This window comes from Cololabis saira, chromosome 16 (genome assembly GCF_033807715.1).
Source record: "Cololabis saira isolate AMF1-May2022 chromosome 16, fColSai1.1, whole genome shotgun sequence".
NCBI classification, from domain to species: domain Eukaryota; kingdom Metazoa; phylum Chordata; class Actinopteri; order Beloniformes; family Belonidae; genus Cololabis; species Cololabis saira.
In genome coordinates this window covers 37,044,269-37,061,213 of record NC_084602.1, presented here as the reverse complement: position 1 = coordinate 37,061,213, position 16,945 = coordinate 37,044,269, and the positions used below count along the sequence as shown (strand labels likewise).

Genomic DNA, 16,945 nt, shown 5'->3' with positions numbered 1-16,945 from the left:
CTGAAATGTCACGGCCGTCACAAAAGCTGCTGCGCTGGAGCCGAGCAGACGGACTCGGGGGTTAATTAACCGGCCAAGAAGTTGTTTTGTAGGAAGTATACGTGTATCCACGGTAAAATCTTCTCTCTTCCAGATCATTCCAGTCTAATTCACCAATTTTTTTTTATATCCATTTTCAAAGCATTTAATTTACTTATTGCTGATTCCGTACTATGTGCGACTAGTATATTGTAATAATTAGATACATGGCCCTTCCCTCCCAAATTTGCGAGTGTTATTTCCTCTAATTTAGATAAAGATGGGAAGCACATAAACCGTTTGTATTTTGAAGTCCTATAGCTTTTTAACTGCAAATATTTGAAGTGTTTCTTCTGGATTTGGTATCTCTGACATGACTGTTCAAATAAAAACAAAACCTACTTGGTTTTGTTTTCATTTCCGCATACTTTAGTTTCATGAAGGTTTATGAGCTTTTTTTTTTTGACTCACATTTTATTCCCAGACATAGAACATAAGCAAAAAAATCAAATGTTGAAACTATGACATTTTGCCATTTTATGAGCTTATTTTGAGTTTGAAAGCAGCAATGCATCTCAAAAAAGTTGAACATGGTGATTTTTGTGCAGCATCTTTTTTAAACTACTGTCTGTAGAGTTCTGTTCGTGAGCTTTAATGGCTAAGAAGTTGTTTTGTAGGAACTATACGTGTATCCACCATGGTAAAACCTTTCTCTCTTATTGTTGCCGGCTTCTTTCCGGCAGTTTTTACAAATTGAGATGATTTGGAGGAGCGTGTCTGCAGTGCCCTTGAGCCATTATTTCCCCACGTTTTGAAAGCCCCTGAAAAGGCCCAGATGCAGGGCGGGTTTTGTTCGGACTCTTTTGTCTTTGCTGAATGGGGGGACCCCGAGTCTGGGCTGTGGGGGACACCTGGCCGTGTGCTTGACGGTCTCTTTGAGAGCAGCTGGAAAAGCAAAAGGTCACATGTTGCATTTAAACACACTGGGAAGTTTCAGCTGTCAAGATAAACAAATATTCCACTTTTTTTTTTGCTTAAATCTTACATCAAGGATTGTTAATGTTTTCTGACTTTAGCTCTGATTGTATTGCATTTATTTTGTTGTCCTTTTTTGCTCTTTTATCGATGTTTGTGTGTAGTGCAAAGTCGACCTTGAGTGCCCTGAAGGCCCCTTAAAATGTATAATTATTATTTTAATTATTGTTATTATTATTTGAATTATTATCATCATTATATTTTTTTAAGTATTATTATATATATTTATATATATATATATATATATATATATTTATTTTTCATTATTATTGATATTATTATATATTATATTATTGATGTTATTATTATTATTAGCAGCATCATAGTTTAAAAAAAATGATCATTCCTCATTATTATTATATATAGTATATTATTATTACTATTTATTTTATTTATTATTATCATTATCATAGTTTTTTTAATTATTGTTATATATATTATATATATTTATTTTTCATTATTATAAATAATTTTTTATCATTATTCTTATGATTGTTTTATTATCTTTTAATTATTATTATCATTCTTATTATTGTTGTTATTATTATTATTAGCAATATAGTTTTTTAGAAATTATAATTACTCATTATTATTATTATTACATATAGTATATTATTATTATTATTACTATTTATTTTATTTATTATTATTACCATAATAGTTTTAAAATATTATTATTATTATTATTATTATTATTATTATTATTATTATTATTATCATCATTTATTAAAAGGTAGTGGTGAAGGGTCCACATTGAAGTTAAAGTGCAGAGATGTAAAACTGCTATAAAAAGTGCAGGTTGGGGAGTAAAAATAGTACAATTAGTTGTCCTGCCTCGTCACTCGGCTTCCGTCGGCTAATTCTGGATCTTTCAAGCCTCCGTTCTCTTGGCTGGAGCTCCGGGTGGCGACCCGGGCTCTGCTGCAGGACTCATGTCCCGGGCTCTGCTGCAGGACTCATGTCCCGGGCTCTGCTGCAGGACTTATGACCCGGGCTCTGCTGCAGGACTCATGTCCCGGGCTCTGCTGCAGGACTTACTGTATGTCCCGGGCTCTGCTGCAGGACTTACTGTATGTCCCGGGCTCTGCTGCAGGACTTATGACCCGGGCTCTGCTGCAGGACTTACTGTATGTCCCGGGCTCTGCTGCAGGACTAATGTCCCGGGCTCTGCTGCAGGACTTATGTCCCGGGCTCTGCTGCAGGACTTATGACCCGGGCTCTGCTGCAGGACTTATGTCCCGGGCTCTGCTGCAGGACTTATGACCCGGGCTCTGCTGCAGGACTTATGTCCCGGGCTCTGCTGCAGGACTTATGACCCGGGCTCTGCTGCAGGACTTATGTCCCGGGCTCTGCTGCAGGACTTATGTCCCGGGCTCTGCTGCAGGACTTATGTCCCGGGCTCTGCTGCAGGACTTATGTCCCGGGCTCTGCTGCAGGACTAATGACCCGGGCTCTGCTGCAGGACGTATGACCCGGGCTCTGCTGCAGGACTTATGTCCCGGGCTCTGCTGCAGGACGTATGACCCGGGCTCTGCTGCAGGACTTATGACCCGGGCTCTGCTGCAGGACTTATGACCCGGGCTCTGCTGCAGGACGTATGACCCGGGCTCTGCTGCAGGACTTATGACCCGGGCTCTGCTGCAGGACTTATGTCCCGGGCTCTGCTGCAGGACTTATGTCACTCCTCTCTTCCTCACCAGCCTGACTCTAACACTCGTCTGCTCTCTGCCAGATATAAATCCTCCCGTCACGGACGAGGACGAGCGTGGCTCGACGTGTGCTCAGTCATCTCGCCGACCGCAGTGAACGGGAGATAAAAAAGCTCCATTGTTGATCAATTACAGGAATAAAGCGTCCCAGATTTGGCGAGAACCTGGTCCGTGTTTCTGTAATCGGTTATAATTAGTTTAATTGCTCTAATTGGTGCCTCCAGCCTCTAATCAGACGTCTTCTACCGTATTTTCTGGACTATAAGCCGCTACTTTTTTCATAGGTTTTCAACCATGCAGCTTATACAAAGGTGCAGCTATTCTGTGGATTTTTCTTCCACCGCTCGGGGCGCTCTAACCGGAATTAGAATCAAAACTAAGACAAAATAAATGCAAAGAAGAATACGCTACTTCTTCTTTAGCAGATAGAAGTAGATTTCAAATAGATAAATAGATAAATAAATACCGGTTATTTTCTCTTGGTTCTGTCCCGTTTTAATCAGCAAAGTTGTTGCCGTGTTAAAAGACACTGTTAGGAAAGGATCTATTTAGGTACAAACATGTACATCATTTACAGTTCAAAATCCTTCTGTACATGTAGTAAATATCTAATCTAACAACATAAATATCTGTAGCTTGCATATCTTTTTTTTTTTTTTAAATAGAGCGGATGCGGCTTGTATGCAGGTGCAGCTTATAGTCCAGAAAATACGGTAATTGTTTTTTTTTTTTTTTTTTTTACAATATGTTTATCGTCGTTTTTTAAATCGTTTCAAACATACAACATTACGCATACATACACAGACACATAGATACATTTAACTTGCACCATTCTCAATACAAACGTAAATAATTAGTGATGCACCGAAATGAAAATTTGTGGCTGAAACCGAAAATGATAATAAACACTTGGCGGAATACCGAATAACATACCGAACATGGTTCTCCACAGTTTTTCCATTTATTTTGCCAATTTCTTCACCATTGCATAAATCAAATAAATGTGCTTTAGGCATGCTTTTCAAAGAAAAAAATCTTTTACATGAACATGAACAACTGAACATTTTTTAATTTCCCAGCATTTTTTAAATATTCCAGCTAGGGGTGTAACAATATATCGTGCCACGAAATTTCGCGATACAAAAACGTCACGATACGTGTCGTGGAGGTGACAAAGTGTATCGCGATATTGGGTTATTAATATTAATCTATTATGTTGACTAGTAACGCACATCCGACCACGCGTGACGACTGCGCCTCGACCCGCGAACCAAAATATTACTCTCTTCAGAAGAAACTAGTCCCGTTTTGCAGTCCCGTTTTGAGCTCTGAACCTTTACTTATGTAAGGCTGGTGTAGAGTTAAGCCTTACCTTATTAAATGAAACCTTTTTGGGGTCGTGAGTAGATAAACACGGGGGCAACTTCTGCGTGAGTTCGAGTGTACTTTAATGTCCCTCAACAGTGTAGGATTTTAGAACATCAACACAGCACCTAGTGCTGTATCACTCCGCCCAATCTAAAACATATTAACAATTACAGATAAACTGACTAGTGTAATTATAGTCCCTGATTTACATCAGAATATAAAGAATATATTTATAAAATAATGAACCCTGAATTACCAAAATAACCTTCGTAACAAAAATAAATCTCCTCGTACACTTATAAGGTGAGCATGAATCAATCTTTTTTATGATGTAAAATTGTATGTATTTATTTACTTTTATTTATTTATTTAAATTTAGTTGTTAAATTTCTGGAAAAGAAAAAAGTAAAATCATACATGAGAGAAACTATTCAGTTTGTGGCAAAATATTTGTACTTGTATGAAACTGAAGATGCATAATGCAAACCTGACATTTACTTTTAGTTCAGTTTGTGGAAAATGGTTGGACTGGCTTTCTCTTTAAAACGTAAACAGTTATAAAGCATTACAAACTGTAACAATAGGGCAAACACACAGCATTGTTTTGTATTTTGTGTCTTTCAAATAAAAGACAATTTTTTCCAGTCATATGTTCCTCATTCAAGGTTGTTAAAAAAAATACTGCTATAATATTGTATCGTGTCGTTATCGTGACCTCAATATCGTGTATCGTACCGTATCGTGAGATTAGTGTATCGTTACACCCCTAATTCCAGCAGACATTATAGCAACAAAGCACAATCACTTAAAATAAATAAATTAGCAAAATAATTTTTTTGGCCATCTTTGAGCTTACATTAGGCCTATAACTGACTGCTGAAAAATTGTAACATAGGCCTTAAAACGAAACAAAAAATGCATTTAAAGCAGCACAATGTAACTTTCACCTTTGTTTGAGTTTGGCGGCTCCTTTGGACAAAAGCGGTTGTGCTTTACCAGAAAGAACACTACATTTCCCATGAGCACCAATTTAACTACTGTCTGTAAATGTGGCGAGTGAGGAGGAAAGTTGTCCCAGTCTTGTCTGGTTCGTGAGCTTTAACAGCGCCAGCTTGGCTGAAATCACCGGTTCTGGACCTTTTTGTAGCAGAAATTGGTTCAGAACCGGACCAGGGGGGTCGTTTATGGATCTCCCCGGGCCGGCGGTCTGGTCACGGCGCCGGTGTTCTGTCGATTTCTGCTGCTTCGTTGAAAAATGCTACCACTGCATAAACCGACAGCGTCTATCTATTGATTTTTGCTACCCTATCAAAAAATGTGACCTAATGGTTTTCTACCTTTTTGTAGAGCTACAATTTTACTGTGTTTTACTCCCTAGGCCACGTCCTTTCCCCCCCCCCCCAAGTCCTTGTCTCTTGCCAGGCTGTCATTGTAAATAAGAATGTTATTAAAGACCTGCCTGGTTAAATAAAGGCGAATGACTGAATGAATATCAAATAAAGTGATCAAATTATTTTTTTCTTTTCTCTTTATCGTATAATGTTCACAAAGTGTAATGCAATTCATGTCATTGGTAGTGTATTTTGAAGGATAAAATACTCAACATCCCATATTAGCAGTAGCATAATTTGATAGTCCAGTAACATCCTATCAAATAATGTTCCCGTCTCTTAATGCATTCACGTAAGACAGATTTTTTGAGAGAAAAGGAGAAATCCGCACCACAAAATATTTGGAATATTACTAACTTATTTGTAGTTAAAATGTCTCATTTTTAGGCAAAAAAATCTCATTACACTTAAAACAATAGTCATTACCAGAAAAATAACTTTTTATTTGACATTTTTCACCTGTTTCAAGTAAATTTTCACTTGAAATAAGTAGAAAAATCTGCCAGTGGAACAAGATTTTTTTGCTTGTAATGAGAAGATAAATTTTGTTCCACTGGCAGATTTTTCTAGTTATTTCAAGTGAAAATCTACTTGAAACAGGTGAAAATTGTTGTTTATTTTCATTTTAACTAGAAATAAGACAAATATTCTTGTTAAGATTTGGAGTTTTTGCAGTGTAAAATTATCTCTGCTGGCTTCTATATATATATATATATATATATATATATATATATATATATATATATATATATATATATATAAATATACATCTTAGGAATTTTTGAGGATGTTACTCACCGTTAACCACAGCGTGGACTGAAGGGATGCAAAAAATTATGGGCGTGGCAATCAAACTTTGAAAACCGACCAACCAAAGTATCAGATCTGGACGGGTAGCGTGGATTGACAGAACGCAGGGCTCTGCGGGAAGCCCGGCCCTCTGGCGTTCACCTGGTTGTGGGGGTAATTGGATTAACTAAAGCCGGGCCGGTGGTGACGCCGGAGAGCTCAGTCGTGGCCGGGACTCTGACACGAAGCCACATGCTGCGTGAGATCGCTCTGTTTGTGAGTATGTTTCAGCTTCACCAGGTGCCGGTGGCGAGGGTTTGAGTCCTGGGCCGTCTACCGACCCCTGACCTTCCCCGGAGACCGGAGTAACCAGAGTAACCGGGTCTGTGTCTGCTTGCAGGGCCGGGTTCTTCCCCGCGGGATGGACGGAGGGGAGGACGAGTACGAGGAGCGTCTGAAGGAACTCTTCCACAGCTTCGACGGCGCCGGCCGCGGCGCCCTGGACCCGGACGAGCTGTCCGACCTCTGCCAGTCGCTGCAGCTGGACGACGCGGCGCCGGTTCTGCTCCAGACGCTGCTGCAGGGCCGGGACCGGCTCACCGCCACGGTGGGGTCACTGTTTTAGTTAGAGTTATTTAGTTTTAGTCATATTCATAATCCTTTTAGTTGTGTTAAGTTTCAGTCGACTAAAAATCTGAGCATTTTAGTATTATTTTAGTGGACGAAAACTGATGACATTTTAGTCTCCATGATGGATGGATGGATGGATGGATGGTGTTGGATGGATTGATGGATGAGTGGATGGATGAATGGTGATGGATTGATGGATTGATGGATGGATGGAGTTTTTAGTTTTATAGTTTTTGAGTCCACCTATCATTTTAGTTTTTATTACTTTTGTCCCTTTTTGCTGATGTCACGATGGGCCTGAGGGAGAGAGGGATGGAGGGAGGGAGAGACACAAACACAGACAGAGAGAGAGGGAGAGAGAGATGGAGTGAGAGACACAAATACAGACGGAGGGAGAGAGAAAGATGGAGGGAGAGACAGAGACACACAGAGAGAGACGGAGAAAGAGACTCCTAAGATGCTCAGCAGCACAAAGAGAAACTGGTGAATTCAGGGTCGGCAGCTGCTGACGCCGGGGTGTGACCTCCAACACACACACACACAAACACACACACACACACACACACACACACACACACACACACACACACACACCCCGTCATCCTCCACCCAGACAGCCAGGGCCACCCTCCACCAGGGGAATGACTCCCCGTCTCAGGAATGTCATGAACGTTCATTCTCTCCTCTTATCCAGACTCTGTTTACATTCTGTACCAGGAACCTTCGGGTCTGCGGTTCTGATTAAAACCTGGTTCTAAATCCTGCTGCAGGTCGACTTCAACCAGTTCAAGAATGCTCTCATCCTGGTCCTGTCGTCGACCGCAGAGCCGGCCCCAGAGGAGGAGGAAGAGGAGGAGGAGGATGATGAGGAGACCCTGCAGGAACCAGGTAACCACGGCCGTATCCGAAATCAAATACTATACTACTAGTACGTACTGATTTTGAGAACAAAAGCAAAATCTGCAGTATGCGAAAAATACCCGGATGTCTTACTGATTTGGAAAAAATCTGCAGCTGCATCAGACCAGTTTACCTCGCCTACTATATCCCAGAATGCAATGCGACCTTGACCGGACAGCACAATTTTTACTTCATTGAGAAAACACAAGTGCAATACAAAACAGCGGCGACCGGACAGCACAATTTTGTAATGGCGGAAAGGAGTAGTTGCACCGTGGAGAGGGAGAAGTAGCTTCTATTATTAGTAATATTATTTTTATTTTTATTATGTTTTATACCAAGTACGTAGAGGTGCACTAAATAAAAACCCGAACATATGAACCCTATTTTCTGGACTATAAGCCGCTACTTTTTTCATAGGTTTTCAACCATGCAGCTTATACAAAGGTTCTATTCTGTGGATTTTTCTTCCACCGCTCGGGGCGCTCTAACCGGAATTAGAATCAAAACTAAGACAAAATAAATGCAAAGAAGAATACGCTACTTCTTCTTTAGCAGATAGAAGTAGGTAGAAGCAGATTTCAAACAGATAAATAGATAAATAAATACTGGTTATTTTTTCTTGGTTCTGTCCAGTTTTAATCAGCAAAGTTGCTGCCGTGTTAAAAGACACTGTTAGGAAAGATCTATTTAGGTACAAACATGTACATCATTTACAGTTCAAAATCCTTCTGTACATGTAGTAAATATCTAATCTAACAACATAAATATCTGCGGCTTGCATATCTTTTTTTTAAATGGAGCGGATGCGGCTTGTATATATTTTTTTTTATTATTTTTTTTTAAAGATAGAGCGGATGCGCCTTATAGTCCAGAAAATACGGTAGCTTAATAAAATAAAATTCAATAGACTGACATGTTCCCAGAAGAAAAGAAAGTCCAGATTGCTCAGAAGGTTCATCATGTGACGAAGGTGCTCTTTGGTGGGAAAAAGGATGTCAAAAAAGAAGAAAAATCCAAGGCACTCTTCTTCAAATATAAAAAGCCTTTATTTGAAATTGCTATTTCATGTAGAGGATTAAAAAGTGGGTTACAGCCCCCGGGTTTCGGCCACAGCCTTCCTCAGGGTGTTAATCTTTTCTACATGAAATAGCCATTTCAAATAAAGGCTTTTTATATTTGAAGAAGAGTGCCTTGGATTTTTCTTCTTTTTAGACTGATATGTTCATTTTAATACATTTATAAAAATTGTGACGGCTCCGATGTACAGACAGAGCAGCAGCTGCTTCTGGGGCTCCAGTAAAAACGCCGTGATTTGGATAAACTGAGCCCAGGTTGGGGATCATAACGGTTACTTCTACGCCTGAAAAAATATTAAAACTTAATAAAGTGGCATATTAACAGCGCTACAGCAGAAATTAAAACAGCTTTTAGCTCTCAGCTTCCGCTGTCGTTTTGGTGCGAAATGCATTCTGGGATACTTGGCTGCTACTGCTGTGTGAACGGTCTGCTGGAGCGGCTACTGAATCGTTCATTTAGTATGCAGTATACAGTACATACTGATGCAGTATGTAGCATGTAGTACGTTAGGGCCAATCCCAATACACCCCCTACTTTCTACCACTAGCCCTAAAAATGAAGCCACAAACTTTAGGGCCCTTGTAATGTTCCCTAGGGATTGGGACACCACTTGCTACGTCACTGCGTGGTTTACGTTCGGGTACGTAAGCGACTGCGTAGTTACGTTTGCACAAACGTCACACCATATCAGGAAGCAGAGAGCTAAAAGCTGTTTTAATTTCCGCTGTAGCGCTGTTAATATGCCACTTTATTAAGTTTTAATATTTTTCAGGCATAAAAGTAACCGTTAAGATCCCCAACCTGGGCTCAGTTTACCCAAATAACGCCTGTTAAGGGCGCCGTACGCCGTAGGCTCTGCGTTGGGGTAACGCAGAACCATAAATCAGCCTTTATTCTGGTGAGATCTTTGCAACAACGGGTAAGCAAGTGATTATGTACATTCACTGAGTGAATATTATGAAAGTAAAATATATATTTCTCGCTAGAAATGTAATTAAAACACATTTTTATGCAGAAACTAACTCAAAATATTGATTTTATTCACTAAAAATGACAAATGTCCGCCATGTTTGTTTTTTGGTTTGATTCAGTCTGCAAATGATGACGTAAAGCATTCTGGGAAATTGCTCTGGCCCTCGGTCGGTGAGTCCGTATCTGAAATCCCTCGCTGTGAAGGGCTAGATTGATAACCACTAGCCCTCGTTATGCACACTAGCCCTACATGCAAAGAGGAATTGGGACACCACTACCCTCACAGGAACGCACAAAATTTAGGGATAGGGCTGAAAAGTAGGACTAGGGGGGGATTGGGACTGGCCCTTAGTATGCGATTTCGGATACAGCCCACGTCTCCTGAAACACGAGGCTGCTGGTTTGATTTCCAGCTTCAGGCTCGACCCGCGTGCTGAGTCAGCAGCGTCAGCAGCTGACTGTTTGCACCGTCACGCCCGGAGACGCGTCACGGCTTGTTTTCCGTGCAGACGACACGCTTCTTTGAGTTTCTAAATGTCACCGTTTGATGAGGCCTGAACAAAATAAATAACTCAAAGTAAATATTTACTTCAGATCTCTGATCAGGCGCCAAAGGTTTAACTAGCGGTTTAAAACCTACAAGGAAGAAGGAAAACGGTGCAGTTCCTCCTCTGACCACTAGGGGATTCGCTCCTTCAGCAAGTCCATCTCCTTCAAAGTTGGACATGTTAAAACGTCCAACTTTAAAGCAGTTTTTAAAGCGGTTTAAACAAAACATTTTGGTGATTTCACATCTGTCGTCACTGCTGCTGCTTAGAGCTTCCTCCTTTTCGGCTGCGAATAAAGACCTCAGAGTTTCACTGATGGTTTAAAACCACTTGCTGTGGGGAGTTTCTGTAACGGCAGTAGAAATGAGCAAGTTTGGACAGATTTATTATTATTAGGGCCCGAGCACTTACAGTGCGAAGGCCCTATTGTATCTGTTGGAGCTGTTCTCGTTGTTTTTATTTTTCTTCTGACGAAAGGAGGGCCTTTTTTCCCCCTAAACGTGCCCCAAAAGTCACCAAATTTTGCAGCAAGCCAGGCTTGGCGAAAAATGTGATATTTAATGGTTTGCATTAATGGCCGTGGCCTAACGGCTCAACAGCGCCCCCTAGAAAACTTTGTGCCTCAAGCCCCACAATACGGTTTGACGTACATGCACGAAAATCGGTACACACCTGTATCATGTCACAACTTAAAGAAAAGTCTCTTGGCGCCATGGCCGAAACCCAACAGGAAGTCGGCCATTTTGAATTAATCGTGTCATTTTGGCGCAATTTATGCCATTTCTTCGGCAGTTAATACGGCCCGAACCGTAACGTGCACCCAGGTGTGATATACATCAAAATGTGCATCTCCATCCTGCGACGACGTGCATTACTTTTCTCAGTCAAAAGCGTTACCGTGGCAACGATAGACGCCAAAAAGTGCGCCCCCCCTTCATCTGATTGGCCCATATTTGATATTTCCTACTTTCTGCCATAACTTTTGAATGGTTTGACTTAAAGACTCGTGGGTGGTGTCATCGGACTTAGTTTTCACTCCTTGATCTTAATGGGTGAAATTTGCACGTGCGAGGGCCCGTTCATCGCTGCTTGCAGCTTTAATTATTATCATTATCATTATTATTAATTAGCATCATAAGTTAGCACACGTCAGCCAAGCTGAAGTGGTTGGCTGTGATTGACAGGTGGGCGTGGCCTCCAGGCCTGTTTGTTTCACACCGTTTACAACACGGCGCCACGACAGTACAAGTACAAAAAAAACAACCTGTGATAGAATAAAGATCAGAATAAAGACTTTACTCAGATTCAAACGTTTTATTGTCATTATACGAGGCATACAATGAAATTAAAAGCAGCACAGAGTGGTGTTTTCCTTCAAAAGAAATGTAAGTAAAAAGTAAAATAAGTACAAAATAGAATAGACTCTGTAAAAAAAAACAAAAAAAAACGGTATATATACTCAAACGCGACCTGGGTTAAGAGACACAATACACACGGACTGAGGCTCGGCCTGATCTGGGTTTGGTCTCCAGTCCCGGACGTCGCTCATGTACCTGTCTGAGCAACTTTCCTCTAAACTCAAGTAGAAACATTTAGAATCTCAGTGCAGGACCCAGACGCTCGGGTTTTACCAACCTTGCTTTTGTTTTTATCCAGCGATATTTTTTTTTAATTTTTTTTTATTTATAAAAAAAAAAAGAAAAAATTAAATTTTTCTTATTTTCCTTTTTTCTTATTTTTTTTCTTTTTTTTCCTTTTTTTTCTCTTTTTTCCTTTCCTTTTTAATCTCGATACTTTGACATTTTTTTTTTCCGAAATTTTGACTTTTTTTGGGAATCTTGGCTCCAAGAAAAGAAGAGTTGATCCAGGTTTTGAAGTTTAAAGAGAAGACTGATGCCGTCACGTTTAGAGGCCTGACGTCAGATTTCTTGAAAGCCTTCGAAGGTTCGTCTGTTTATTTTTAGATTGCGATTTTCGATTTGGATCCACGTAACCGTCCAGGATTACTGGTGTTACGACATTGTGATGCGTCTTGGCTCTGATGACTCACAGCCGGACGAACGCCAGCAACCGTCTCTAATCTGAAACCTCTGGGATTTCTGTCCGTGACCTTCAGAGGTTTTAATCCTCATACACTGCAAAAACTCAAAACCTTAACAAGAATATTTGTCTTATTTCTAGTTAAAATGTCTCATTTTTAGTCAATAAATCTCATTACACTTAAAACAAGACTCATCACTGGAAAAAAACAACAATTTTCACCTGTTTCAAGTAGATTTTCACTTGAAATAAGTAGAAAAATCTGCCAGTGGAACAAGATTTTTTTGCTTGTAATGAGAAGATAAATCTTGTCCCACTGGCGGATTTTGTACTTATTTAAAGTGAAAATGTACTTGAACCAGGTGAAAATTGTCAAAAAACAAGTTATTTTTCTGGTAATGACTCTGGTAATGAGATTTTTTTGACTAAAAATGAGACATTTTAACTAGAAATAAGACAAATATTCCTGGTAATATTTCGTCGCTGCATCAGGGCGTTTTTCTTAGTTTCTATTCATGTCTTAAAGTAATAGAACAGTTTTATCTTTTAAATAACACCAGTTTTTGCTGTTTTTTTACTGTTTCCCGTCCTCAGGGTCTCCGGAGGTGCAGCCGAAGTTCGTGAAGGGCAGCAAACGCTACGGCCGGCGCTCCACACCGGAGTTCATGGCGTGTATTTCGGGCCGCTCCGACGACGTAAACCCCGATGACGAGGAGGATCTGGAGGACAACGGTGACTCGGCCGTTCCCAGGAAGCGTGAGGTGAAAACACTCATCCTCTCGCTGTCAGCGCGTCACCGCGGCGACCGCAGCCAGGAGCCCAGGCGTTATTCCTGGCTAATCGGCTTACCGCCACGCAGGCCAGATCATGACATGTAATGCAGATGCTGTGGCTCAGGACTCCCCGGCTCGTTGCGTAACGACGACTCGTCTGGAAATAACGCTGTGAACATTAATTCTGGATTATCGACACGCGGTGTGGCGACTGCTTGATCTTCTAGGCTTTTAAAACCAGGACCTCGGTGGATTAAATGTGACCTTTTTTAAGGAGTTCTGGATGGTTGATCCGCTGGATCCTGTCAAGTCAAGTTTATTCATAAAGCACTTTAAAAATAACAGCTGGACAAGCGAAAGGAAAGAAAACAGCACAACATGAGACACATAAATCAAATAAAACAATCCTGGTGAGTTAAATGCTAGTGAATAAAAATGAGATTTAAGAACAGCCATAGAAGGAGCCGGGTGTACAGGACTGTCTGAGAAAATTAGAATATTGTGATAAAGTTATTTTATTTTCTGTAATGCAATTTAAAAAAAAAAAAAAAAAAAATGTCATCCATTCTGGATTCATTACAAATCAACTGAAATATTGCAAGCCTTTTATTATTTTAATGTTGCTGATTATGGCTTACAGTTTAAGATTAAAATTCCCAGAATATTCAAATTTTTTGAGATAGGATATTTGAGTTTTCTTAAGCTGTAAGCCATGATCAGCAATATTAAAATAATAAAAGGCTTGCAATATTTCAGTTGACTTGTAATTAATCCAGAATGTATGACATTTTTGTAATGGCATTACAGAAAATCACAATATTCTAATTTTCTGAGACAGTCCTGTATGTGCAGCTCAGTCCAGAAAAAAAGGTTCAGGCTCCAAACAAAGACTACAATTAAATTGAGTAGATCAAAGCAAATATAATATAAGTGACTTTATTGTGCAAGTTTCTACTTTTCTCTGCCATAATGGAAACTTTTTTGTTAATTATTTCTCCTAAATATTTAGTAAAAACCAGGAAAAGCAGCCCAGATTTGATCAACCCGCCCAATCGGGAGGAAACCCGCTCAACCTGGCAACCCTGAGTGAGGCGTTGCCAGGTTGCAGGAGAACGGTTAAATGAACTTTCCCTTTTCAAAGTGTAAGAAAACTGACCAGATAAATTCCTTCTAAAATTAAGATTCAAAAATTAAGACCCTTGGATTGAGATTTAAGACAAATTAAGACATTTAAAATGCCTTATTTTAGGAAAATGAGATTAAAGACTTTTTAAGGACCCGCGGCCGCCCCGTTTTTTTTTTTTTTGTTTGTTTTTTTTTTAATAAAAAAAAACCCCTCAAACAGTCTGTAAATATTCCCTAGATCTGTATTTTATTGCTGCCAGACTGAGCTGATCCCCAAATGAACTTTTTAAAAAGACGGTTTGACTGAGTTCAGCAGCACAGAGGCTGGATTGATCCGTTAGAAGTACAGGAGGCGTCTCCGTCCTGCGGGCCGCCAAAAATAACAACAATCCCTTTCATTATGGTGGAAATTGTCAAAATTGCTCCACTTCCTGTTTGTCCTTTGGAGCGACGGTGCTGCAGGCGGAGGAGAGGGGGCGTGTTAGTCCAGACAAACACTGCTCTGGTAGTGTGTCCTGGTGTTTAGTGATCCTCCCCCCCCACAAAGCCCGTCCTCCTCCAGGACCGGCAGATGGGTCTGGGTCAGGGGGGCGGGGGAACAATGGGCCTCTCCACCCCCTCCGTCCCGGATGCCGACAGACCGAGCATCGACACGCTGCCCGCAGCATCACATCTGCTCCTAAAATTGGACAATAACAGGGTCACGGCCCGACCCGCTCCGGTTCCTCCACCTCCACCAAAGCTTCAACTAGTCGTCTAGTTCCTGGAGAATATTTCAGACGGGAAGATCTCTCAGACTTCTGTCACTTTCTCCGTCCCAGTTGTTGTTTTTGTCCTTTAATGAGATGCTCAGACGCGCTTGATTAGTCTTAAACAAAAGAAACAGGACTACTCGCCCCGCAGATTAGTTGAGCTTAAAGGGGGCCTATTATGGAATTAATGTCTATTTTAAACAGGCCTTGAATGTCTTAAAAACAAGCTTTTGATAGTTTTTTTCTATATAAATTAGAAATTCAGCCTCTGGGCATTGTCTTTATCTTTACCGTTTCTAACCTCATTATCTATGCAGGATTCTGAGTGGGCGGGGCTATGATAATGAGGCTCTGTGCTGATTGGCTGCCTGAATGACGCAATACACCGCTACGGAAAAATGGTGGAAGCTCCGGCCGGCGGAGTTAGACCCCGTCCACACGTAGCCGGGTATTTTTAAAACCGAATATTTCCCCCCCTCCGTTTATAAAAAAATGTGCATCCACATTACATCGTTTTTAAAAAAAAAAACCCTTCCACACGTAACCGAAGATCTGCGTTTTTGACCACATTCATAAGCATTTCAAACCTGTAGATAATCTGCGGCTCCGCGGCTCCACTTCCCCGGCAGGCGCGTCTCCTTCTCCCCCCCGTGTCCCACCACGGAGCTGCCGCGTTATCGACGCAGCCCTACGCCGTAGCCTACGCCGTAGCCTACGCCGTAGGGTACGCCGTAGGGTGCGCAACGCCGCGTACCCTATGGCGTAGGCTCTGTGTCGGTGTAACGCAGTAAGCGGTGGTCAAGACCAGAGCCCATTTATTTAATAAATAGCTTGGAGAACAGATGCTGGATCATCTGTAGTAAACAAAAGGCGCACGTCAGAGCAGATTTGTTGTTGTTTTGGCGCATAATGTGACGTTCGAAAACGCAAAACTCCGGTTGTGTGTGTCTACACGCATCAACATAAACGGAGTTTTCAAAAATCTTCACTTTGCCCGGAGTTTTTTTAAACCTTCGTTTATTTGTGTTTTCATGTGGATGACAGGTCAAAACGTAGGAAAATATCTCCGGTTTAGCAGATATCCGCAGATATCCGGCTACGTGTGGACGGGGTCTTAGTTGTGGGCGTGGTTTCACGCATCGGAGGCCAAACTATGGAAATTGCATTTTGGTTATGTAACGAAAGGAGCAGAATCTGAACGGCTCGTAGATCCACATCTACGGTGGCCGAGAGAAGAGCGAGGAATAAGAAGAACAACGAACGAGAAAATAAGTGAAATCGTGTTCAACGTCGCTACGTGTAATTTTTAATAATAATAATACATTTTATTTATATAGCGCTTTTCAGGGCACTCAAAGACGCTTTACATTAAAACAAAACACATAAAACTGCACGGCACTTTAAAACCTCATTTTGTACATTTCCGGTCTACATTTTATTTTACTGTCTATACTTTTTATTGTGTATACATTTCATTCTATTTTATTTTATTTTATCTCTTATATATTTGTTTTTATATTTGTATTGTGTTGCACCAATCCCCATAACAAATTCCTCGTGTGAAAACTTGGCAATAAACCCCTTTCTGATTCTGATTCTGATAATACAAATTACAATACACAGGACGGTACATAAGGACACAACATGACACAGGACATTAATCACACATTAAAAGCTGCTCTGTAAAGGTGAGTTTTGAGATGGGATTTGAATGCTGGGAGGTCTGTACAGTCACGGATGTTTTTGGGGAGGGAGTTCCAGAGGGTGGGAGCAGCGATGGAGAAGGCTCTGTGGCCCCAGGTCCGGTGCTTATTA

General features: G+C 40.8%; 1 protein-coding gene across 1 annotated transcript in view; it reads left to right on the top strand.

Annotated features, from left to right (window-relative positions):
• The first annotated feature begins 6,715 nt into the window (after window positions 1–6,715).
• The window catches only part of LOC133462188 (ninein-like), a 46,948-nt gene continuing 36,718 nt past the window's right edge, over window positions 6,716–16,945 (top strand). The window contains exons 1-3 of the mRNA XM_061743330.1: window positions 6,716–6,917; window positions 7,711–7,828; window positions 13,075–13,241. Of these exons, the coding sequence (XP_061599314.1) occupies window positions 6,732–6,917; window positions 7,711–7,828; window positions 13,075–13,241 (471 nt within the window). The 5' untranslated portion in view covers window positions 6,716–6,731. The remainder of the gene's footprint in view (window positions 6,918–7,710; window positions 7,829–13,074; window positions 13,242–16,945) is intronic.